Below are 27,795 nucleotides of genomic sequence, written 5' to 3' on the forward strand. Positions count from 1 at the left end.
GATCTGATGCTTCACTGGACTAAGATCCATGACTTCAAATAGTGATTCGGTATGGGTTCTAATGTTCACAGGAAAATATTCATAAACTGATCTATGTCACAATAATTTAAGCGAAAAATAAAATTTGCATTTTTCTCAAATGATGTTTCTTCTGTTTCCCAAGACAACATGTCCTATGGTTAATCTGGAATAATGAGGTTATGAGTATTTCACTTTATCAATTAACAAACAAATACAACATAAAACAGTACAGCACAAGACAGGCCCTTCGGCCCATGATGTTGTATCCAACTAATGTCTTCTGCCCATCCTTCCATATGCCTATCAAGGAGTATCTTGAATGCCTTATCATACAGTATTTGCCTCCACCACCAACCCAGGCAGTACATTCCAGGCACCCATCACTCTCTGTGTAATAAAGCTGGGCCGCACATCTCCTTTGACTCACTCCCTCTCACCTTTAATTCATACTTTCTATTATTAGGCATTTCCAACCTGAAAAAGATATGGGCTGCCCATCTATGTCTTTCATGATCTTGTAAACTTCCAACAGATGTCTCATCAGCATCCACCGCTCAGAAAAAGCAACTCAAGTTAGTCAAACTTATCTTTACAGCACATGTCCTCTAATCCAGCCAGCATCTTCTGCAGCCTCTCCAAAGCTTCAACATCCATCCTATAATGAGGTACCCAGAAGTGAATGGAATACACCAGATGAAGCCTTGCTAGGTGAATAAAGCTGCCATATAATATTCCAGCTCCTGAACTCAATTGCTTGCTTAGTAAAGGTCGACATACAACATGCTTCTTCATCAGCTTATCAACCTGTGTCAACACTGTCAGAGGGTTATGGATGTGCGCCCCAAGATCTCTCTTGCCAACAACTGTGTAGTTTTTACATTCAATCTCACAAAGTGCAACATTTTACATCTGGCCGGGTTAAACTCTAACCCATTTTACTGCCATTTATCCACCTATATCTGCAACAGATCTATATCCTGTTATCACTTTTGGCAGTTTTCCACACCACCAATCTTTGTATTATTTGCAAATTTACTAACCCACCCAAGTATATTTTCATCCACACAATGGAATCCTATGGAACACCACTAGTCACAGAGACCTCCAGCAAGATGTACTGTAGTTCCATCAACCACTATTCCATCTTCCATAAGCAAATGATTTCTGATCTCTCTTAGACAACATTTGTAGATATCAGAAACTACTTTCTTGACAACATTTGTAAGTATCAAAAACTACTTTCTTGGTTTTTTGTGTGTATTGTAAAGCTTCTTCAAAACCAACAAAGGCTACATGACAAAGGCACTAATGTTATAGCTATCATAATTCATGCAATTCACACCTTGCTACATTTAATGGTGGTGTTATAAATTATTGTTGACAGTTTGTTTCAAGTTCATGTGAACAGACATCTTGCTACAATTAGTGTAAAATGTGCTGTAATTTCCATGTACAAGAAATCCCTGCCAGATTGAACCAGTCAGCACAGATGTGGTTCATTACTCTGCTTGGTTCCTTGACAATATACGGTTTTATGCTTGGTCCATTTCACTCAGGTGGGTGCCAAACAGAATCGTGCACTTGTGATCAATACTTCAACCAAATTTAGGTTCATATTACTGACAGTGAAATGCATATTGATTGAATTCTCAGCACAGTTAAGTCCAATGCTACATTATGCATATACATTATGTAAAGCAGCAGTCCTTACAAACTATAAACATTTTACCATTACTGACACTGAATATTTACATTCTCTTGGAAGTGCAGGTTGTGTGTTCAAATTCTCGAATGGTTTCACAATTCTTTTATTTCCCTTTAATTATCTCCTGTCCACGGTCTAATAACAAAAATGCACAACATCATGACACAAGTGCAAAAGTATGTCTGCTGACATCTACTGGCTGCCTTCAGTCAACTTTCTGGGATCTGAGGAAATTAATAGGAAGCAAAACCCACATGACTAAGTCTGCAGCCAAGCCACCAACTCAATGAAGCAGACAGAATGCCCCCTAAAAGACAATTAGATTGAAATGGGTTATTAGAGCCCAAATGCTTCTCTCTCACTAAAATTAAACTCATTCAAGACACCAGCAAAGAAAGAATGATTTTGTTCCAACTTTCTTCATATTGCTGGGGGATGGGGATGGTAGGAACATGCATTGAAATTTAAATTTAAAAATCTCCTTCCACAATTCCACTTTGTGTCATCAGAAAGTCCCTACAACTACTGTTGGGGAGAATCACAGATCTTCTCAGAATCACAATATAGTTCACACTGAAAAACTGAATGCAAGAACCACTCATATCACCTGGGTAAGAATGAAGATAATTTTTTGGGGGGCAGGGGAGTGATGGAATTAGTTTAACCCATGGAACTGAGAAGAAATATATATATATATATATATATATATATATATGTTATAGTTAGCTTGAAACTCAATCACAGCTTCACAGCTTCTATTCCTGGTTTTGTGGAATTAGTGTCTTGAAAAACAAGTTTGCTTTGCGATGTATTTTTAGGCTACCATTAAAGGACTCCTTCAAAGTTCATTTGAAGTGAGTAATGGATCCATAAGTTACCCAAAGACATTCAGTCACTGGTAACTGATGCTTTAGGCAAGAATAGGGCATCTCACCCTTGGAGATTTCCCTGTTCTTTCAGCTTTCTGCTACAATTAACTAATTTAATATATTCTCAATACAACCATAGGCAATTCATTGTTAACTCTAACATACTGAAAGAGCAAGTTGTTAATATACTCTTCAAGCATTATGGACAGACGGAACAGAATTTGTTCATTAACACTGGACAAATGACAAAAAAATTAAGAGTTCAGATGTTGAACCTCAAGCTTACTGATAGATTGGTGAATCAGCTTCATCTCTCCATTGAAATAATCCACAGGTAAATCATGGATTTATTAAGGTTTCCTAATAGTTAAGCTAGTTCATGTGGTGTTTTAGGTGCATATAGGTGGATAAGTACCAAACCAATAATGCATTGAAGACTGTTGTCAGTAGTACTGAGTCATAATCAAAATCAAATGACTAGAATAGAAAAGAGACTGGACTTTTGTTTAAAAAAAACCAGATATTTTGCAGTAAGAATTGAAGTCACCTGTTCTTGGCATTTTTCATATTTAATCAAAACTCCATTAAACTTATACTGCATTAATTTATTGATGTCTTTTTACCATATCATTAGGCCTTCAACGGCCTTGAATTGAAAAACTAGATCTGAAAAAGGGACCCAGAACAGTAAAATTTGACCTATGGATGCACTCAACTGAACACAATGGAAGCCCATCAACAGTAAGCATTTGCTTGTGACAATAATGTAAAATATTCTTCAAAACAGAACTGCAGCTCAGAATTGTAGGTAGTAAAGAGCAGAATAACAACTTCTCAAATTCTATACTGTATTCAAAGTAAATACAATTCTATTGTATACAGTAGGTAGTAAAATTACCTAAGATGCATCCTCAAAATGTAGGCAATAGACTAAATTGTGGGAGAGAGCTAATAATAATTAAATTACAAAAATATGGGAAGTGAATTTATTCTTGTCATCAGCCAGGACATTATATAAGGGAATTGGAACATTACATTGCAGTTGTGCAAGTCATGGGTGAGGACACACTTGGAGTACTGTGTACAGTTTTGGTCGCCTTGTTATAGAAAAAATATAGTTAAATTTTAAAGCATGCGGGAAAGACTTACAAGGACGAGAGGGCCTAAGTTGTAGGGAGAGGCTGGCCAGGCTGGGTCTTTATTCTTTTGACTGTAGGAGAGTAAGGTGGGGGGGGGGGGGGGGGAAGAATCTTACAGAAATATTTAAAATTATGAGAGGCATAGCTAAGGTGAGTCGTAACAGTCTTCTGCCCAGTGGAAAGATGTCCAAAACTAAGGGATATAGATTTAAGGGGTGAGGGGTAAGATTTAAAAGGGAACTTTTTCACACAGAGAATGGCTAAGTACATGGAATAAGATGCCAGAGGAAATGCTTGAGGCAGGTACAATTGTACCATGTACAGTAGCAAGCACTACAAGGTAGCAAGATAGATTTATGGAGAGTGAGGGTCTTGAGCAGGGGTTCCCAACCTTTTTTTATGCCATGGACCAATACCATTAAGCATTACCATTAACCCCAAGGTTGGGACCCCCTGCTCCAGAGGAATATGGACCAAATGCAGGAAATTCAGACTAGTGAAGTGGACAACATGGTTGGCATAGATCTATTGGCCTGAAGGCATTAATTCCATGTTCTATTGCTCTATGCTTCCATGACAAGCAGAGGGCTCAGATGCTGAGAACACCTTCACTGTATAGTATTAAAAATGAACAGCTTCCAGAGGAAGGAAATGCAACTACTGAATCAAAATCAGCTCTAAGGTGGTCACAGACTCTTAATCAGTTCTTACTAAAAGAGATATAGATTTTAAACAAATTGAAGATTTTAAGGATGATCTTTATTTGTCAAATGTACATCAAAACATATATCGAAATGCACACTGCTGGGGGGCAGCCCACTAATGTCATCAAGTTTTCAGCCCATCTGCCTTTGGCATGTGGGAGGAAACCAGAGGAGCTGGAGGAAACCAGCGCAGACACAGGGAGAACGTACGGACTCCTCTTAAACAGCAGTAAAAATTGAACTCCAAATGCCTGTTGCTGGTGCTGTAACAGGTTAAGCTAACTGCTATAATACTATGCCACCCCATCTAATAGATCTCAATCTATTTAATATTCTCAAGTTGTCAACTATTTTAGGAGTTTAATCCTAAACTAACTTTGTAAATATCTTTTTAAAATTTAGACCTTGATCTCAATGAAGAATTTGCAAAATAACTGAATTGTTTTTGCACCACGTTATGTATTTTATCAATATCCCAGCAAGTAAACTTAAATATCAAATATGTAAACTACAAAATGCTACCTACCATAACTTTAAATAAATAAATAATTGTTAGCTTTTGATTCTGTTATCTGTTCATTCATTTACTCAAGCTTGTGCAGATCATGGTAGAATGTCAGTAATTTAAGCTCAATATACTTATAAGCAAAATATTGAGAGTAGTAAGGGTTAGTACGTTGTGCTGCATTGGTGCTGGAAGCATGGCAACGCTAGTGGGTTAACCCTACACACACTCAGACTGTGTTGGTCAACTACTCCAAAAATGCATTTCACTGAAGTTTTCAATGTACTGAAGTACTTGTGACAACTAAAGCCAAACTTTATACTTAAATATATTTCCAGCTGATTAATATAAAGCAAGTTGTCAAAACAAATTCAGGCTTCAGTAATCCTGAGCCATAATTTAGTTGGCAAACCATGTTTCCAAGACAAGGACTTAAATTAAACAGATTAAAATGTTTTTAGCTTCTTTGATGTATATAGTGTTGTTAGTGTTTCCTTCCATTCTAACAAAATGCGAAGCATAACATCAGTACAAAAGTTTTATGGTGACTGGACCATTTATTGCATCTAGAACATGGCTGCTATTATTAGATATTATAGATATAAATGTTACAAATTGTGGTATTAATCATTTTAACATAAGTATACTTTTGTTCAATATATTTTAATAAACTACAAGCAAAAAGCAGTAACAATATTCACGTTTCAGGCTTTTGATTTATTATCATCTTTACAGATACATGGGAAGCTAGAAACAAATAAGAGCCCATTTCTGTTGCCAAACTGACAAAACATGACTTGAAAATTGATCGTCGAATGCCTGTTTCTCATTCATAAATCATGCATAATGAGCATTTTGCAATGCTTTTAAATTTTTCCTATTTTCTGTCTAAACTCTGCCCAAATGGAAATTGAACCAACTGTTTCCTGCCATAATTCCCCCAAAAATGTAATTTCCTCAATGTATTCTGCACAAATGACACATCATTAACATCATCAACTCAGTTTAATGGGTCAGCAGGATAAGGTGGATCAAGAGAGGGTACCATGATAGCGGAGCAGTTAGCATAACACTGTTACAACTTGGGGGCATCAGAGTTTGAAGTTCACTTCCTATGTCATCTGTAAGGCGACTGTATGTCCTCCCTGTGGAATGCAATTGTTTCCTCTGGGTGCTCTGGTTTCCTCTCACAGTCCAAAGGTGTACCAGTTAGGTTAATTAGTCATTGTATATTGACCCATGACATGTGTGTGCGTGTGTGCGTGTGTGTGCGTGTTTGTGTGTGTGTGTAACTCCTGGTGGAGTCGTTGGGGCACCGTCATGCCAAGCTTTTTGCACCTAGCATCTGGGCACCTGAAACCTAGCGGAGCCCATCCCTCTCCAGGCCGTGATTAAGCTAGTGTCAAATCGGTGAAAGGCCAGAAGGGTCTATTCTGCACTGCATCTCTAATAAATAATAAATTAATAAATTAATTAGATTAATAAGAGATTCTAACTTAAGGCCTTTGTGAAAAAAGATCACAATAATGGAAAAATAAAAATTTATTGTCTTAAAAGTAGTGAACTGTGCATGAATTGAAATGATATTTGGTTTTTAAATATAAAATAGCACAACTGGCAACTTTTATTAAAACAAAAAATCTGTGTATACTTTGTAAAGACTGAGATGCAATGAACTGCTCACTGTAACTCACAAACCCCTTGATGTACAGACCTGATGTTGCCACTGTTCACAGAACTACTGGCTACAATCTAAACCACTTCATTAAACTTACGATAGGCTGTATCTCCATCCATGTACTGCTAGAAGTTAATGCCCCCACCTCTCTATGGCAGCTGAAGAGACTTCTTAAAAGTGCTGACCCAGTTCCTTGCCCATCGAACAAGGAATTGCTATATGTAAAATATCCTAGTCATGTTTTAACAGCCTTAATGGAAGGCGAACCACAATAATGATTTCTTAAAGCAAAGATAACCAAATTTGATGACATTTTCTGTGGCTTAGAAATTTGCATTAGTGACATTTAGAGCTTTTTTAGTGCACAAATTAGCTGAAGTGCAACATCTAGACATGAAAGTGTTATTTACAGAGCTTCCCAATATTAATACCAATGGGGCAGCTTGGTTGAATTCTTGAGAAAGTTAATCCTTGTTTTATCTATAATAGATCTTGTTCAGAGGACCACTTTAAAAAACTGACAGGGATTTTAAATCACAGTTAACTTTCCAATAGGATTGAAACAAAATTGAACAACACCTGGTGTTTGCCTGACCTACCATACTTAAATTTCTTTTCATGTATTTCTTTAAATGGAAGGCAGTTTTTTTTTTATATAGACTAATGCACAGAATGTTTAAGATCTGGATTTGACCATCTGAAAGGGCATTTGAATCAGTGCTTCCAAAAAGGAATTAGGATGGGGCCTGAAATAAAACAGTTGGCAGAGCCGCAGTCAAAAGGGAGGGAATGTAATTTTATAAATTTAGCTCTGTAAAGATGCAAGGAGTAGATTGGCTACTGTGCACTCCTGTGCTCAAATGATTCTGTAAGCAGGCAACGTGAGAGTTGTGGTAGATCTGATCAAATGGAGGCAAAGTTATATAATGCAAAGAAGAATTGTGGAAATTATGGCTTTGGTTCCACAACTGATAAGAAACCCTTATATGTACATATGTCCATCAATGCCCGTCATCCGTTCACCGGCAGGGCTGACTGGGTACTCATCAAACTTCGGGATAAACCATTGATAGGTAATTTCAAAAATGCCACTCAGACATAAAACAGTCTTATAATTACATGGAATTACTTGTCTTGTGAATGACTAAACAAAAACATATTAGTCTTAAGTGGTAAATTGTCCACAATGTGTATTCATACTGAATTTTAAAATGTTTGCATTGCTTAACTTTTAAATACATTTAGCTTAATATCATATAAATTCATACATTTTACTATGCCATTGGCTTGTGATTAATAGCACTAGATGAACAAAAAGCTGATACCATTTTGAAAAGGAGTTTGTTTAAAATTTTTACATCTTACCACCAACAAAAAGCAAGCTTATAAAAGTAAATCATGTGAAGCACCCACCTTCAACATAGTTGTCTTCTGTGTGCAAAGGCAGGGAAGGAGAAAAAGGAAAAAGACTCATTAAGCAGCATGCAGATTGGAGTTTGCCTCTGCATGTTCTGATCATGCAAGGCATTAAACACAACATGCAAGTGTTCCATCATCAACATTGAACAGAAATAAGCGTGAAAGAAGCAGTGCTCTTTAAAAGTCAGCATACTTGGAAAAAAGAAACAATATATAAAGGGAAGAAAGTGCAGTCTGCCTCTGAAGGCTGAAGTGGGTAAATATTTTTTTAAAACAGTCAGAAAAGCTGAATTAGAAACAACAGACATAAAATTATTATCCTTGCATTTCCCATTCTTAATTAAACTTTTAAGACAGATTGACAGGATTTTAAAATTACAATTTCTATATACTTGAAAAGCAAAGAAGATACCAAAGCTAAACCAACAAAATATTCCATCAAATAAAGCAATTACGCAAATACTTATCTAAAACAATTGCTTAATTTAGCAATATAGCAATTTTGTAAAAAATAGTCCATTGCACCACACATCATTTAAACAAAAGATTAAATCACTTGCACAATAGTGTCTTAATGAAAGGCAGAAGTTTAATGACAATTTATTGAAATTTGTACTGCAGATTCAAAAATCATAATAATAAGTTTGGTCCATAAATTTTATTAAATTACAGAACTAATGAGCTTGCTTCATAATTCAATTTTTATGCCTATTAATCCTTAGCAAAATATTTATTTAAAAAAAAAGACAATATTGAAAATGTTCAGGCCAGGAGTAGTTTATCATAGTGGACTGGACTTCACAACTATTGTACTCAATAACTTACTTTCTTTATGTTCTCACCCTATAACTGCCTAAATTCACTCACTGACCACATTACATTGTTTACAGCTTAACGCCATAGTTAAAACAGGTTGCCCATATCAAATATATCCCCATCCCACCCTCTCTGCAGTTTTCCAAGCTTCCTTTGCCTCCCTTTCAGTTCTGACGTTGTCTCTTTAGCCTGAATTGCTGCCTATTTCCAGCACCTTCTGTTGTTAGTTTAGATTTCCTGCATTGCTGCGCTTTTCATTTTCAAGTATTTATTCGTCACTGTTCCATACATAATCCTTTATTACTCTATAAAGAGATAAAATTAAACAATCAAATAGCATTTAAATACCTCCCATTCTCTTTGCTCTACCATATCTTATACTCGATAAAACATTTTGCAACATGATTCTAACCGCAAACACACAAGTCTAGCATCTCATCTATCAAAATTTCATAAATTAAACAATTTTCAAAAAGTGTATTTTAAATTATATAAAACATAGATCCTACAGAGGTGATATAATGTTCTAATAAAATAAGGCCTTAAGATCGTAAGATATAGGAGCAGAATTAGGCCAACTGGCCCATTCAGTCTGCTCCACCATTTCACCACACTGATCCATTTCCCTCTCAGCCCCAATCTTCTGCCTTCTCCCTATATTCTTGACTAATCAAGAATCAATCAACCTCTACTTTAAATATACCCACAATATGACTTGGGCTCCACAGTCACCAGTGGCAACAAATTCCACAGATTCACCACTCTCTGACTAGATAAATTCCTCATCTCTGTTCTAAATGGATGCCCCCCTATTCTGAGGCTGTGTCCTCTGGCCCTACACTCTCCCACCATCCTCTCCTAATCTTCCCTTTCAATATTCAATAGATTTTAATGAGATAACCCCTCCAGATCCTTCTGAATTCCAGTGATTATAGGCCCAGAACCATCAAATACTCCTCACATGATAAACCATTCAATCCCAGAATCATTTTTGTGAACTTCCTTTGAACCCTCTCCAATGAAAGCACATCCTTTCTTAGATAAGGGGCCCAAAACTGTTCACTATGCTCCAAATGAGGCCTCACCAGTTCCTTATAGAACTTTAACATTACATCCTTGCTCCTATATTCTAATCCTCTCGAAATGAATACTAACATTGCATTTGCCTTCCTCACCACAGGCTCAACCTGCACATTAACCTTTAGAGAATCGTGCGTGAGTCCCTTTGCACCCCAGATTTTTGAATTTTCTTTCCACTTCAAAAATAGTTTATATTTTTAATTTCTTCTACCAAAGTGCATGACTACACACTTCATGACACTGTATTCCATTTGCCCATTCCTTCTGTAACCTCTCTGCTTCCTCAAAACTACTTGCACCTCTACATATCTTTGTCTAAAAACTTGTATCACCACAAAACCATTAATTCCTGCATCCGCATCGTTGATATATAATGTAAAAAGAAGCAATCCCTACACAGACTCCTGTGGAACATAACACTCACCGGCAGGCAACCAGAAAAGGCTCCTTTTATTCCCACTCTTTGCCTCCTCCCAATCAGTCACTGCTTTATCCGTGCTAGTATCTTTCCTGAAATACCATGAGCTCTTACCTTGTTAAACAGCCTCATATGTAGCAACTCATCACAAAATGTAACATTAGAATTAATGGACAGCAGCTCAGTACTTTTTCAAAATACTTAGAAAACCTAAAGTACTGCTGCACCACCAAGTTATTTGCCTAATTTTTCCAGAAAACTATGGTCTCTGTTTGGTTAACTATATGGCATATAGAGTTATTATACACCAAAGGTATCATTTGCTTTTAGTTGTGCTGCAATTTACTTTTGCCATAAGTAATTCATATTTGATTCACACTTCTGAAGTGGAACTCAGAATTTGAATCAAATTTATTATCACTGACCTGTCATGAAATGTATTGCTTTGTAGCAGTAGTACAGTGCATCACAAAAAATATGCTACACATTACAACAAGATTCCTGAGAGCATCCTTACGCCATCCTGTTAGGTCACCATGCAACTTCATCAGTATCATTCTTTAGTATTTTAGACTCAGTTAACTAATGAATGGATGCTGCATTTTTGAAGCATTGTTGAAAACATCTCAGTTCTGCAGTAATTTTTCTTTAAAGATCCCATAGTTAAATGTATAACATAAAAAGCAAGTTTTGATTAAAACTATCTAAGAGCTACCAAAACTGCCACACCATCAAATAATTTGATTTGTAAAATGTCCTCCTTTATTCAATTTAATAGATATTGTGCTTGAGTGTATGTAGCTGCAATGTGATTTCATTATTTTTGGAATATATTCTGCAGGGGAAGTGGACAGTGTAAACATAATTAAATTAAATGGACTCTTAATATCAAATACCCAAGCAAGAAGATGTAAGTAGCTTACAGGATCCACCCAGATTACAACAGAGTTCTGTTCCTGAGAGCCTTTTGTAACCCAGGCAGTTCACAAATCAGAAATGTGGCCATATATTGAGTTATCAAGTGACAGAAGATGCCTGCAACCTGGAACAGCCAGCAAACTAAACCAGTCAGTCTCCCAAGTGCTTTAATGTATACATGCACAGCACATAAATTGGGCTTTTATAACCTGGGAAGGACCAAATAGTTGCTTGTTGCACCTTATTTGCTTGTCCTTAAATTTTAAAAAATAACTCTAGGTTCTTTAGTCTGTGATTTTATCACTTATTATATTTTAAGAACTTGAACTATCCTATAAAGGTAATTAATTATCCTTAATTATCAAAATGCTGTCAGGATTTGGATTCATGATGCATTGCCTAGACCAAGATACAGAAGCTCCTGTGTCATCAGAATCAGGTTTATTATCACCGGCATGTGATGTGAAATTTGTTAATTTAGCAACAGCAGTTCAATGTAATACAAAATCTAGCAGAGAGAGAGAAAAAAAACGTAATAAATAAACAAGTAAATCAAATACGTATATTAAATATATTTTTAAATTGTGCAAAAACAGAAATATTGTATATTAAAAAAAGTGAGGGAGTGTCCAAAGCTTCGATGTCCATTTAGGAATCCAATGGCAGAGGGGGAAGAAGCTGTTCCTGAACCGCTGAATGTGTGCCTTCAGGCTTCTGTACCTCCTACCTGATGGTAACAGTGAGAAAAGGTCATGCCCTGGGTGCTGGAGGTCCTTAATAATGGACGCTGCCTTTCTGAGACATCGCTCCTTAAAGATGGCCTGAGTACTTTGTAGGCTAGCACCCAAGATGGAGCTGATTAGATTTACAACCTTCTGCAGCTTCTTTCGGTTACAGTGTCTCATCTGAGTTGAGCAGCAGGCTGGATCAAGGAAAAATCCACCTATCTACAATTCATTAAGTAATGCCCCATTAAGATGTTGAAAAGTAATGGCAAGGTTATCAGTGTTTACCAATATTAATAAGTAAAACCAGAGAGCAACCTCATATCTTTACTTATACAGTTTAATTTGCAAATCATTAGGCTGCCGTGAATGATGCTCTCCTCCTCTCGTGTATTACTGAGAAATTTAGCTTAAAGATAATAGAATGGCATGAGCTTGTACTTAATGACATATACTCATAAAATGCATCATAAAATATTAGGATTCATTCAAACTTAAGTATAGTTTTAAACAGCATTATTTTAAAATTACTGTAGATGATTTCACTGGCCTTGAAAAACCACACATGGGAAATCAGCTTGCTGAAAAGGAAGTGCAATTTTTTCCTCTTATGTACATTATCGTTTTCTTTTAATACTCTTTCTTTCCCCATCATTTTGCATTCTTCACATGATCTAGCTTGTATTGTGAAAATATTTATACCCTGTGAATAGAACAAATTGTGGAGGCAAAACATAACATGCTCCCATAACTATGCAAGTCCATTATAAATTGTCCAACACCTTTTTAGATTTCTAATTATATAAAATTCCAGTGCAAAAAAAAAACACTGAGGGACTGTAATTTGTGTTGTACTAAATGACTGGGTCAGTATATTCACTGCTGACCATATAAATCAGGCTAGCATTCCTCATTAATGAATAATTTGAGAAATGATATCTGATTAGGCTTACATGTAGAGAAGCACAAATGACTTCAGGTCTGTCCCTCTCAGGCACTTTTCTCTCCTCATTTCTGAGTATGATATACATTACTAGGGACTGATGGCTATAAATAATCAATGTGTTTATCTCTAGCATTCTGCCAAGAGTAGAAGATGAAGTAATTCCCCTTGGTCTTCTTTCACTTCACAAGTCTGCAATACTAAGCAGAGATGAAAATGGACAGGGTTATGTTATTATGCGAGGTGTTGGGAAGAATGATGTTGGTGGTTGGTGGGGGAGGGAGCACGGGAAATGGGACAATGAAAATGAACACTGAAAACAGAATAGAAGCATAACACAAGTAGATCCTTGAGCCTCTTTATATTCATGTGAGTAATCCATGCAAACTTCGCTCTCAGCTATCAAGGGAGTTCAAATTATGCATGTGTAAGTAAAATATCTGCATAAGATACAATAGTATGGAAGAATAATGAGAAATTAAGAGTAATAGAAGCTGAGGTGAAAGTGCAGAAACTAGAAATAAAATTGTCCCAATTTCGCTATTCATTTATTTTCATAGATGCCGCCTGACCTGCTGAGTTCCTACAACATTTTCTGTGTGTTTTAGGAGTAAACATCTAAACTGAAGATGTTACTCACCATGTTCTCAGGTATCAAATAACAAAGACATATAGATTAGCAATAAAAAAATAAATACTAGCTTTCAGAGATCAAATGAAACCAGTGCTTCCAAATGGAAGTTTAGACCTCAAGAAAAACTGTATCACTCTTCCTGTCAAGATGGTGGAGTTAGTGAAACCCAACAAACTGAGAACAGTCTGCTTGCCCCAGTACATCCTCAGACTATGTTGGCTGTTGATGCAAACAAAGCATTTCACAAGAGTTCCTCCTGTCCTTCCTACCACCCCATCAGCCTCTACATCCAACACATCATTCTCTGCAAATTCCACCATCTCCAAAGGGATCATACTGTTAAAGATATCTTTACCTACTCCCCACCTACTCGCTTTTCAGAGTTCGCTCCCTCTATGATTCCCTTGACCTTTCATCTCTCCTCACTAATTTCCCTCCCAGCGCTTATCTCTGCAAGTGACCGAAGTGCCACACCTGCCCATACACCTCCTCCCTTTCTTCCATTAAGGGCCCCAAACTGTCCTTCCAGGTGAGACAACACTTCACAAATGAATCTGATGAAGTTCTCTTTTGTGTCTGGTGCTCCTGATGCGGCCTCCTCAGGGCTGGCAAAATCCATTGTAATCCAGGGACACACTTTGTCGAGCACCTCCACTCCATCCACCACAAGCATAACTTCTTGGTGGCCAAGGTTACGGCCTCCTCTCTCCTCTCCTATCAGATTTCTTCTTCTCCAGCCATTAATCTTTCACACTTATCTGGCTTCACCCATCACCTTCTAGCTAGCCTCCCTCCTTCCCCTCCCCCCATCGTTTTCTTCTGGCATCTTACCCATTCCTTCCCAGTCCTAAAGAAGTGTCTCAGCCCAAAATGTCAAATGTTTACTCATTCCCATAGATGCTGTCTGACCTGCTGAGTTCCTCCAGCATTTTGTGTGTGTTGCAACACATTTCACTGTATGTTTCAATGTACAGGGTTCTGCAGTGCCTTTTTGAAATGCTACTTACGTGCTGGTCCCAGGACAGATTCTCTGATATAATCACAACCAGGAATTTAAAGTTACTGACCCTTCCCACCTCCAATCCCCTAATAAGCACTGGCTCATGGAACCCCCAATTTCTTCCTCCTGTTGTCAATAATTGGCTTTTTGGTTTTGCTGACACTGAACCAGAGGTTGCTATTGTGGCACTACTCAACCAAATTTCAATCTCTCTCCAGTATGTTGTTTCAAAACCACCTTTGAGTCAGCCAACAACATAGTGTTATCATAAATATGGCATTAGAGCTGTACTTAGCCTCACAGTCATACGTATAAAGTGAGTAGAGAGGGGGGGAGGGGGCAAAGCATACAGCCTTATGGTACCTCTGTGCTAATAGCGATTGCAATGAAGATGATGTTGGCAATCTGTACTGACTAGGATCTGCAAGTGAGGAAATCGAGGATATACAAAGAGGTATCAAGGCTTAGGTCTTGTAGTTTATTGATTAGTTTTGAGGGGATAACAGCATTGAACTACAACCTTTTTCACCAGAGAAAAGAAATTATAGAGACAAGGACACATTGAGAAAGGCAGGGAAGCGTACCCAGTATTGGTATTCTTCTGACTTATGGCAAAATAATAAATCTAAGCTAGAGTCATTTTGCTAGGGTCTCTCTTTAAGAAGATGCACCCACATTTATACAGATTGATGTCAAAAATGAATAATCAGAAATCACAGCACTGCAGTCAAACAATATTCTTCCATGTTTTGTTTGTCACAACACAAAAATGTCGCTAGCAAAATCCTCTCGGGTGAGAGTCCTCAGGCTAGCATGACAACCCGATAAACATTTTTTTTTAATTGAAAATTGACAGAAGGAAACAAATAGTTTTTGAGACCATTGGTTTTACCATACAAAACAATGGCAAATAAAATGTGAAAGAATTGAGGAGACACCATTTTAGTTTGAATTGTGCATGGAAGTGTAAAATTACAGCTATTACAGCTCGGTGCTTTGGAGCTCAGAGTTCAGTCACTGCGTCCTCTGTAAGGAGTCTCTGGTACTAAATGGCTACTTCTTTGCTTGCATATTTGCAAACAGCTCTATTTTTATAATTGATGTCTCTTTCTTTCCTTTTCAAGGTTCTTTTGAAGACCCTGACCTGGATCACACTCTGATGTGGGTTCATTGCAGGACTGGGACCTGCTCTCAGGGCCTCACAACCAGCCGGTTTTTAATATCCCAAGGACACACCCTGGAAGGTGAGTGAGACTTCAGGGTTCCGGATTTTCCTGGCTCTGGAGACATGCTGATTCTAGGCCAGTGCCCCTGACTGAAGCGTCGCAGGAGAAAATGGAACAACGGAACAGCGGGTTAGCTGCTGGGGTTTGTGAGTCCAGAGAGCTGCACCTTTCCGGGGCTGACTCTCTGGGCGGAGAGCTCGGAAAACGCCATGCAACAGGCTTTTAACACTGCAAATCTGCAAGTTGTCTGTTACGTCTCCCCACCTGCTGTGAAATGGGGAAACCTCGTTTTCCCTTATTAGGGAGAGAGAGCCTGTGGTATGTCAAATTACTGGGTGAATGAGTGAAGACTGTCTTTATTGATGGTTGCAACACACTTTAGTGCCCGGTGGAGGGTGCTGATGTTTTCTGCATTGCATCCCAATGGGGGTGGGGGGGGACCGTTGCCCTGCTGCTGCTTGTGTGTGGGAGGGGGGAGCTGGGGGGTGTTGAGGTTTTAATGTTAAATTGTCATTCATTCTTTGGGCCACTCCTCTGTTTCATGGATGCTTGCGAAGAAAAAGAATTTCAGGATATATATTGTATACATTTCTCTGACATTTAACGTACCTATTGAAACCCTCCCTGTGGAATTCATGTGCTTTCTCTGGGTTCTCCTGTTTCCTCCCAGTCTAAAGACACACTAAAAAGTCAATTGTTTAATGTAAATATTCCCATGATTAGAATTAGGTAAAGTTGGGGGTTGCTGGATGGGTTGCCTTGAAGGGCCTAAATTGTGCAGTATCACTAAATAAATAAATAAACAAACAAACATAATCACGGTAGTAAACCAAAACAATCCCATTAGTGAAATCTGTTAAGAGAAGTGGTTTTCACAGCAGGAAGTCACAGGGAATATCAACACAGAATTGAAGACAACATGAACAATGGATAATTGAACTAATAGAGCATTTATGCCATCAATGATAATAACAGAAAACAGTTTAACTTCAATATAAATATACAGTTAAATGGTCAGAATCACAAACACAAGTTTGTGTGTTGCTTCAGTTAAATGGCCAGTATATTTATTTAGTGGAAATAAATGTAATGTCCATTTCAGGCAAAAATATTTACCCAAGTCCAACCAAGTAGCATTACTGAACTGTGAATGCTTGTTGTGATGATACTAATTGACCAACATTGATAGACCAAGGTTATCTTGGGAAATTAAAGCTGAGCTGGAAAGAAATCACACTTGAATAAACTGTTGGGAAAGCATACAGAAATATTTACAGATACCCAAACTGGTATAAAAATAACCAGAGTAGAAGCCTAACTACTATAACCCTTGACTGTGTTGAAGAAGGGGATGGAAATATGTTAGAAAAATGTGGTGAATGATGTTATTAAACCAAGAATTTGATGAAAAGGTATACTACTACCTCCTCCATATGATTATATGCCGAGCTGTAAGGAGCCAAAGTATTCACCAATCAAGATCTGTCGTGTGCAAATGTACAGCTGAAAATGGATGAGTCAATAATATCTGACAATCAATACATTTATGTACTTACTCTTCTACAGAACTGTATTACGACATGAAATTGTCACCAATAATCTTTCATACCACTTCAAAATGTATAGTGGTTAGTGTGACTATTACAGTGCTGGAGTTGGAGTTGTAAGTTCAGTTCTGATGTAGTCAATAAGGAATTTGTATATTCTTCTTGTGAACCTGGGAGTTTCCTCTAAGTACTCCAGGTTCCCCCCTTGTTACAAAGACACAAAGTGTAGAGTAATTGGTTATTGTAACTTGTCCTGTTATACGACTTGGGGTAAATGGGGGGGGGGGGGGTTGCTGGGTGATGCGGCAGGTTATCCAGAAGGTCCTGTCCTGCACTATATCAAGAAATAAATAAAATAAAAATGTAGAATCAAGATGGCACCTGATAAACACAAGGACCCCAAACAAGAATTGCTTCAAATATTAAAATGCTCATGCAATTAAGCAAACAAAATGTAAAGCTCAAGTGTGCATTTGTACAGAAAATGATGGATAATCTTGGGCTAAAAGTTGATGCAAACTGATTGCAATCAGCCAAAGAAAATGTAAGAACAATTGCAAAATCAAAGAAATGTAGAACTCAGATCATTTTTAGGTATTACATCAGTAACAGAAGAAAGGTAAAGAATGGAATTGGCGGTAAGAACAAAGAAGATGAATAATTTCCTTACATTATTACCTTAAATGTTGAAATTTTAATGTGCGGTAATAAATTATGAAGTGGGACTATAATAAGTCTTGCAGTTAGTAATGATTCAGGAATGTTAATTTGAATTCTGTACAATGATGATGAGTGAAAAAAGCTCTTTTCAAATTAAGTAAGAGTCATTCAGAATTGCTTGAGGATGGACAAGTGTTTCATCAATGTTGGAAAGAACATAAGCTGCTAAATTCCCAGGGCTAGATGAGATATATCTCAATATTGTTTTGGAAGTAAGGGAGGAAACAGTACCAGTCCAAATGGAGATTCTTGTATCAATGTTAGCCACAGGTGAAAGAATGCTTTTCCGATTGAAAGTCTATCACCAGTGGAGTAGCAGAATGATTTTTGCTGCAACACTTGTTATTTGTGGCATACATTGATGATATAGATGTGAATATAGGAGAGATGATCAATAGGTTTGCAGATGGCATGAAAATTCATAATGCTATGGAAAGTGAGTAAGGTTATATGCAGCTGAAGCAAGATATTGATCAGATAGAAATCTAGCTGAAATTTAATCCAACAAATGCAAGGTTATGCATTTTGTGAAGTCGAAAGAGGTAGGAAGTATAGGCTGTTAAGAAATTTTGATGAACAGAGGGACATGGAAATCCAAAAGTGGAAAGAGATTTGACAAGGTGGTGAAGATGACATATGGAATACTAGCCTTTATATGTTGTGGCACAGAATATAAAACTTCACATAAAATGTAATACCACAACTTTACAAGACACTATTTAGGCTGCACTTTGAATATTTTGTGGGGTTGTGGTTGCCATATCTAAGCACCAGAGAATGCAGAAGAGGAGATTCACCAGGATGTTGCATTGGACTGGAGGACTTAGATTCTGTGATAGATTTGATTGGCTAGGCTTATTTCCATGAATCAAAGGGGTGACAAGATAAGAAGCATACAAAATTATAAGAGTTATTGATTATCGTCGGAATCATTTTTTCATGGTAGAGTTAACTTAAGCAAGAGGGCACAGGTCTAAGATTAAAGGTATGAGTATTCAACTTAAGAAGAGCTTTTTTTAAACAGAAAGAGTGGTTGATATCTAGTGAAGGAATAAAATCCCTACATTTAAGAGACAAAAGACCATAAGACATAGGAGCAGAATTAGCTCATCTGGCCCATCGAGTCTGTTCCGCCATTCAATCATAGCTGATCCTTTTTTCCCTCCTCTTCAATCCCAGTTCCTGGTCTTCTTCCCGTAACCTTTGATGCCATGTCCAATCAAGAACCTATCAATCTCTGCTTTAAATACACCCAAAGACCTGGTCTCCACAGCTGCATGTGGCAACAAATTCCACAAATTCACCACCCTTTGGTTAGATGCCTACACTGCATCTCTGTTTTGAAAGGGCACCCCTCTATCCTGAGGCTGTGCCCTCTTGTGCTAGACTCTTGCACCACGGGAAACATCCTTTTCACATCTACTCTGTTTAGGCCCTTCAACATTTGAAAGTTTGCAGGTCATCTGCAGGTGACATATGACCTATACTTCCTACCTCTTTCGACTTCACAAAATGCATAACCTTGCATTTGTTGGATTAAATTTCAGCTAGATTTCCATCTGATCGATATCTTGCTTCAGCTGTATATAACCTTACTCACTTCCCATAGCATTATGAATTTTCATGCCATCTCCAAGAAGAAACACAACACGCTGCCTCAGCTGGGGCTCGAACTCACAACCTTCAGATCACTAGTCCAACGCCTTAACCACTTGGCTACACGCCACACTATGATTCATATTGTACAGGCTATAATACTTTCATAGTGAATTCAATCTCCTTCATCAACAGTATCAATAATTGCTACAATAAGAAAGCAGAGATGAGCCACCATTTCTATGATTGCATAATCAAATACAGAAATTGAAAGAAATAGCATTTAGACATACAGAACAGCCAAGGCACAGAAGGATGGAAGTAGTGCACATAGGCAAAATGTGGGGATCTCAATGGAACCTATTGCATATTGAAAGGCATAGAGAGACTGGATGTGGAGAGGATGTTTCCTACAGTGAGTGAATCTAGGACCAGAGGGTGCCGTCTCAACATAGAGTGATGTCTAGACAGCTGTAGAGGCCAAATATTTAAAGCAAAAGTTGATAGTTATGGTGAAAAGGCAAGAGAATGGAGTTGAGAGGGATAATAAATCAGCCATGCTGAAATGGTGGAGCAGACTCAATCAGCCAAGTGGCCTAATTCTGCTCCTGTGTCCTATGGTCTTAAAAGGCTAGCAATGACATGGTGGGACAAAGGGACTATTTGCTTTAAACTAAATTTGTAGATATGATATAAAAGTTATCATTTGAGAACTTAGACATTGATGTAAAGGAGCAATCTTGACATTGAGGATATAAAACAATGATTTTTCAGTTGAAGGATAGCAAAGAAGATATTGCTCTGATGGAAGAAGGTAAAGAAACATAAGAAAGATAATCTGAATCAAAAACATGGTCTGATAAAGTTTAAAGACATTCAATAACTATTAATCTAACAGCAAATGGAAAAAAGAATATATCAAATGGAGACAGCGCATTGTACTAAGCCTATTGAAAAGCTGGGTTTTGGAAAAATGGTTGAGTATTTAATATTCCGGATTCTGAGCACGAAGGTAATAGCTAAAATATTTTTATCAGTCTGGATGACATTATATTCCTCTGGTCAGTAGTTAAGTACAATTGGAGAGACAAACTAACAATATAACCATATATCTTTCCCAGAAACAACACATTGATTATTGTGTGAAGAGAATTCAGATGAACCAACATGCTCTAACATGTATTAACACAGAGAATACTATTCATTAATCAGAATCTACTTTCTCAGTCTTGGCTTTAAAAAAAACTTGGTTTAGATAATGGTCATAACTGTTACTTGTCTTTATTTGAGCTCTACATGAAACAGAATGGTGCTAAACATATACTTATCTAACCAGATCATCCAGTGTCACAAGGTAAGGCCAAGAAAGCTGTAAAATTGTTGAAAAAGCACAAAAGAAATACATGTTGAAGTTTAACAATGAAATGTTAATTAACAAAACTTGTGAAGTACAGATCATAGCTATATTGCACAAGAAATTATGTTTTTGTTGAGCTACTGGTGATCGGTTATTGGTATTAGGTGATCAGCTGGAAGTCAAGTGTTACGTACCCGTGACACGTGACAGTGGTGTATTTGTCACGTGACAGGTGTTGAAGCTATACTGGACTTGAGGTAATGGTCTTGTGATGGTGGAGTGACATCATTTTCCCGCCAGTAGAGGTCATGTGACAGGTTTTTTTTATAGGGTATAAAAGGAGGACCCCTCCCTGTGAGGAGGGGCAGTTCGTGGCTGGATTTGCCACGTTGACTTCATGCCACTGCGTGATTTAATGTTATGACGCAGTTTAGTTGAAAGATGGAGTTTTATCTAATGCCTAAAGTTTAAAAGGTCATTGCCAGCAGTTTCTTTATAATACTGCTAGTTGAGAATCAGTGGAGAGTGAAGATCGGAGTTCGGGAGTTAAAAGATCGAGGAAAGTCGATTTCGACGGTGAAACTGGTTCGACCTTGTTTGATCCTCATTTGGAAGGAATTCGTTGACTGTCCCCATGTTAATCCCTGTGAATAGCAGAAAGGATTGGGAACAGTTTTGTAAAGGAAAGGTCAGTGCCTTTAAGCCGTTTCACTTTCCATCTTCGTAAATTCTCCGTGGGAAAAGTATAGTTCAACAGGGAATCGCAACAATACAACGTGAAAGAGAATTTAAATTGTTTAAAAAGTCTCTCCCTTAAATGGACTGTAAGCATTTTGAACTTTTGCAATACTACTTTGAAGAACTGTTTTTGCAACTTCGCTTTAAGAACTGTTTAAGCTTCATTGCTTTAAGAACTGTTTAAGCTGCCGCACAGCAGCTGATTTCCGGTTACGTTAGTGATTTGTTTACTTTTGGGGGTTTATTTTTCAGTGTTTAATAAACGTTTTGTTTGTTATCAAAACCCTGCCTCACTCATATATTTATTGTTGCTGAATCCGTAACACAAGGGTAAAGTCCTGAAGAGAGTCAAGTGAAAAGCTAAAAAGTAGGACTCAAGGGTAGAAATTTCTATATTGTTGCTTGTGCCACACAGCAGTGAGGATAAGAATGGAATGATTTGCAGATAAATGCTAGCTGAGGAATTGGTGCATGGGCAGATTTTCATATTTCTGGATCATTGGGAAAGGTATGACCTGTACAAAAAGGATGAGTTACGCCTGAACTCAGGGACCACCAATGTTAATGTGGGCAGATTTTCTAGAGTTTTTGGGGAGAGCTTAAACTAATTTGGCAGGGGTATGGAAACCAGAGTGATAGGGCTGAGGTAGTTGGTATAAAAGTAGATGCTGTGTGTAGAGAAACCGTGAGGAAGAACAGTGCAAAACTGCGGTCACTGGGATGAGTTAAAGTGCAACATGGGGTAAAATTGATGAAAACAGGACTGAAGGTGCTATATTTGAATGTACATAGTATACCGAATAAGATAGCTATCAAGAAGCGCAGTGAAAGATGACATTGTGGACATCACTGAATCATGGCTGAAAGAACATCATCATTGGGAGCTTAACATGTAAATAAACACATTGTATCAAAAAGTACAGGCAGGGAGGCAGAGGGGGTGATGTGGCTCCATTCGTAAAAAATTAAATCAAATTGACAAAATGAACTACATACAATCAGAAGATGTAGAATCTGGGTAGAGTTAAGAAGCTGAAAGGGTAAAAGTGACCCAGATGGGAGTTATATGCAGGCCTCTGAATAGTATCCAAGATGTGGAATACAAATTACAACGGGAGATAGAAAAGGCATATAAAAAGGCCAGTGTTTCTATAGTCATGAGGGATTTCAATATGCAGGTAGATTGAGAAAAAGAAGTTGGTGCTGGATCCCAAGAGAGGGAATTTATAAAATGCCTACAAGATGGCTTTTTCGAGCAACTTATGGTTGAGCCCACTTGGGGAAAGACAATCCTAGATTGGGTGTTCTGCAATGAACCAGAATTGATTAAAGAGCTTAAGGTAAAGGAACCTTTAGGAAGCATTGAGCTTTACATAGCGGAACTCACCCCGCAGCTTGAGAAGGGGAAATAGTCAAATGTATCAGTATTACAGTGGTATAAAGGGAATTAAAGAGGCATGGGAGTGAAGCTGGCCATAGCTGATTAGAAAAGGACACTAGCAGGGATGGCGGCAGAACAGCAAAGTCTAGAGTTTCTGGGAGCAGATCAAAAAGCACAGGATAGATGCATCCCAAAGAAGTAATAGCATTCTAAGGAGAGGGTGATATGGCAGCAGTTGACAAGGGAAGTCAAAGACAGCATAAAAGCAAAAGAGGACATATAATAAAACAAAAAATAATAGGAATATAGTACATTAGGAAGTTTTTGAAAAAGGGAAATAAAAAGCCATAAACAGAGAAAAGATTAAATATGAAGGTAAGCTAGTCATTAATATAAAAGAGGATAGAAAATGTTATTGAGGTATATAAACAGTGAAAGAGAAACAAGAGTGGATATTGCATGGCTGGAAATGACGCTGAAGAGGTAGTAATGGTGGACAACAAAATAGTGAATGAACTTAAGTTTATTGCATCAGTCTTCACTGTAGACGACACTAACAGTATAACAGAAATTTGAGAGTGTCAGGAGACAGAATTGAGTGAAGTTGCTATTACTAAGAAGGCGCTTGGGATGCTGAGATATCTGAAACTAGACAAGTCACCTGGATCAGACGGAAAACACTCAGTGTTCTAAAAGAGGTAGTTGAGGAGATTGTGGAGGCATTAGTAGTGATCTTTCAATAATCACTAGATTCTGTAATGGTTCCAGAAGACTGGAAAATTGCAAATATCACTCCAATCTTTAAGGAAGGGAAGCAGAAGAAAGGAAACTATAGGCCAGTTAGCCTGACTTCAGTGGTTGGGAAGATGTGGGGGGGGGGGGGTCCACAATTAATGATGAGGTATCAGGGTACTGGGACCATATTCTACAAAAGTCATGAAGCAAAGCAACTGAGGCAATACTGTTTAGTTAGTATTTTAATACCACCTAGTAATTCAAAGATTCAATAATGGAGCTTTAGTTGACGTAATTGTGAATGTAATAGTTAGAAATCATCATTGCATAAACAAACTACTTAATGCTAGAAAGCGATATAGAGCCTATAAAAAGTATTTCCCCCAACCCTTGGAAGTTTTCATGCTATATTTTACCACATTGAATCACTGGGGAATTAATTTGTTTCTTTTTTGACAGTGATCAACAGAAGACTCTTTCATGTCAAAGTGAAAGCAGATCTCTGCAAAGCGGACTAATCACAAATAAAAAACACAAAATTATTGATTGCATAAGTATTCAGTCCCTTTATTATGACACAACAAATCATCACTGGTGTTAGAATCACATAATTAGTTAAATGGAAATCACCTGTGTGCGGTCAAGGTGTTTCAATTGATTGTAGTAAAAATACGCTTGTAACTGAAAGGTCCAATTGCTAGTGAGCCAGTATTCTGGCAAAAACTACACCATGAAGACAAAAGAACACTCCAATCAACTGCACAGAAAGGTTATTGAAAAGCACAAGTCAGTATGCAAGAACATTTCCAAGTCACTGAATATCCCTTGGAGTATAGTTAAGTCATTCATCAAGAAACAGAAAGAATATGGCACAGCTGTCAATCTGCCTACAGCAGGCCATACTCAAAAACTGAGTGAACCATGCAAAAAGGGGACTAGTGAGGAAGGCCACCAAGAGACCTATGACAACTCTGGAGGAGTTGCAAGTTTCAGCGGCTGCAATGGGAGAGACTGTGCATGCAAATTTTTGCCAGGGTGTTTCAGCAGTCTCACTTTATTGGAGAGTGGCAAAAAGAGAAAGCCACTATTGAAAAAAAAACCTCATGAAATCTCGGTGAGAGTTTGCCAGAAGGCATGTGGGAGACGTCTCTGAAGTCAGCTGGAAGAAGAGCTTTTTGGCCATCAGACTAAAACCTATGTTTGGAGTAAGCCAAACACTGGACATCATCAAAACACACCATCCCTCCCATGAAGCATGGTGGTGGCTGCATCATGTTGTGGGGATACATAAAGCTAATGCTATACAGGAATGGCTTAAAAACAACAAAGTTAACATCCTGGAATGGCCAAGTCACAGATCAGATCTCAATCTAATTGAGAATTTGTGGCTGGATTTGAAAAGGACTGTTCACTTACAATCTCTGAGCAATCTGATAGAACCTGAGCAGTTCTGTAAAGAAGAATGAGGAGTGTCTAGATGTTCAAATCTCATGGAGACCTATCCACACAGACTGAAAGCTGTACTTGCTGCCAAAGGTGCATCTACTAAATACTGACTTGAAGGGGGTGAGTGAGTATGCAACCAATTATTTTGCGTTTAATAATTACAATAAATTTAGACCAATTAGAATTTTTTTTCACTTTGACACGAAAGAGTCTTTCCTGTTGATCAGTGTCAAAAAAGCCAAATTAACTCCATTGTGATTCAACAATGTCGTATAACAATAAAAAATGAAAACTTCCAAGAGGGGGTGAATACTTTTGAAAGATACTGTATATACAAGGTAATGCCAAATAGTTCTATGTTTATGCATCTATTCTAGAAGTTCTAGTGGGAAATGAGAATGAAACAGGAGATTATTCCAAATTGAGAGACAATACAATATCATACACAAGTCAAGAAAGAAATAGATACCACACATCGAACACAAGTTGCTTTGAGAAGATCAAAGCCACAAAAGAATGAATAAGCTAAATCTGTAAATTTTAGAATGTGAATCCAAATCTGACTGTTACTTTTCAACAGGGGAGAGAAGGCAAAGTGAATTTGTTATATTGCAAATGGCTCACAAAACAGCCATCATTTTGTTTTAAGGAGATCCAGATAGTCTGGCATCCAGTAGAGGTTTGTTCTTTCTGGATTCATTGTTGTCGAAAATGATGTTCAGATTAGGTTGATCAGGAAATTATTCTCTGTTATTTCAGGGTGCATAGAATGAACTCCTCAAAATTTTTGCTGACCATATGTTCTAATGAATTGATACAACACCGACTTTTATGACACAAAGAAAGATAAAGTATAAAAACAGATCTGTTGAAACTCAATGTTCCAGTTTACCTCCACTTTGAGCAAAAAATTACATTCTTTGATTTGAAAGCTTTCTCTTTGTTTCTTCCTGTCTTATGTTCAACTAACTTGTAATTACAGTGAGAATCTCTGTTCATTCTGAAGCTTTTGAATCTTATTGCTTCAGAATGACCATCTTCCTTGGCAGCAATCACCATACTAAGTGTACCTTTTAAGAACATTACCAACTGTCTTCTGACAATAACTTATTTTCTATTTTTTTCCCTCAAATCTAAATAAAGTGAATTATTTTACCATCAAACTACGGGCAATGTCCTGAGATTCATCTTACAGGCAGCCACAAAACAAAGAAACCAATAGAAACCATTAAACAAAAATCAAACATGCAATGTACAGGAAGAAAAACAAATTATGTTAACAACAAAATTAAGGAAATAACATTTAGAACTGAAGTTCACTAAAGTCGGTCCACAGCCACGAAGCCAAGCTCTAAAGCACTATCAAAATTCTTTACTATTGATTGATACTGATCTCCTATCTCTAAATGCCACTCACATATAAAACAAACTTATAATGTACAATATTAAGATTATTTGATTCACCAAAATGGAATCTTCCAAAAACAGGAGTAAACCCAAAAGACAGTGGTGGTGCTCTCATTAGCCTGAGCAATTTCACCATCGGAGGGACCCTAAAAAGCCTCCAGTAAATGTTTTGCTTAGCGGTTAATTTGTCCAGAAGCATCTTTTTTCTAACGTGAGCACTTGAAATGTTGTGAGCACTCCACAATAAGTTTGGAGCTGCCTTATGAAATGTACTGATGTGCCAAGTGGTCTATTAAATAATATCACTGAGCAAGACTCAATAGGTTGTGCTTCTTGTACTGTTGTTACTGCCAATTGACAAACATTTTTTGGAACCAGCCGCATCAACATTTCTTAAATATTTGAACTATACATTCCAAAGCTTGCATCGTTAGCAGTGAGTGATGTCAGGAAACCTTGGATATGGCAGCATGGACTTCCACTTTTGCTATGTTACCTAGAAATAATGACTAATAAAATTTATTTATTTAAAGGTACAATTTAATGTCAGAGAAATGTATACAATATACATCCTGAAATGCTTTTTCTTAGCAAACATCCACAAAAACAGAGGAGAGCCCCAAAGAATGAACGACAGTTAAATGTTAGAACCCCAAAGCCCCCCCCCAGCTCCCCTCCATTTCACGCATAAGCGGCAGCAAACAACGATCCCCCTCCCACCTCCGGCAAAAAAAATGCATCAGCACCCGCCACTGAGCACTCAAGCAATACAATGTGGAATAGGTCCACGCTCAAGCCACGCTGCCAGCAACCACCAATTTAACCGAAGCCTAATCATGGGACAATTTACAATGACCAATTAACCTACTAACCAGTACATACTAGGACTGTTACAGGAAACTGGAGCATAGGGAGGAAACCCACACATTCAAAGGGAGGATGTTCCAACTCCATACAGATGTTGTCAAAATGAACTATAAACTCCAATGCCCCAAGCTGTAATAGTGTCATGCGAACCACTACACTACCACAGCACCCATTGTGATTTACATCGATCATGGATCATAA

The 27,795-nt window shown here is 37.7% G+C and overlaps 1 protein-coding gene across 20 annotated transcripts in view; it reads right to left on the minus strand.

Moving 5' to 3' along the window:
• LOC140730474 (neurexin-1) overlaps nucleotides 1-27,795 on the minus strand; it is a 1,634,325-nt gene that overhangs the window by 1,439,619 nt on the left and 166,911 nt on the right. For 15 of the 20 annotated variants that reach the window (XM_073050928.1, XM_073050924.1, XM_073050929.1 and 12 more), the window contains one exon: nucleotides 8,035-8,052. The exons of 4 other annotated variants lie outside the window; for them this stretch is intronic. In XM_073050928.1, the coding sequence (XP_072907029.1) occupies nucleotides 8,035-8,052 (18 nt within the window). The remainder of the gene's footprint in view (nucleotides 1-8,034; nucleotides 8,053-27,795) is intronic. One more of the 20 variants, XM_073050931.1, reaches the window with a different exon arrangement.

Source organism: Hemitrygon akajei, chromosome 7 (genome assembly GCF_048418815.1).
Source record: "Hemitrygon akajei chromosome 7, sHemAka1.3, whole genome shotgun sequence".
NCBI lineage: Eukaryota > Metazoa > Chordata > Chondrichthyes > Myliobatiformes > Dasyatidae > Hemitrygon > Hemitrygon akajei.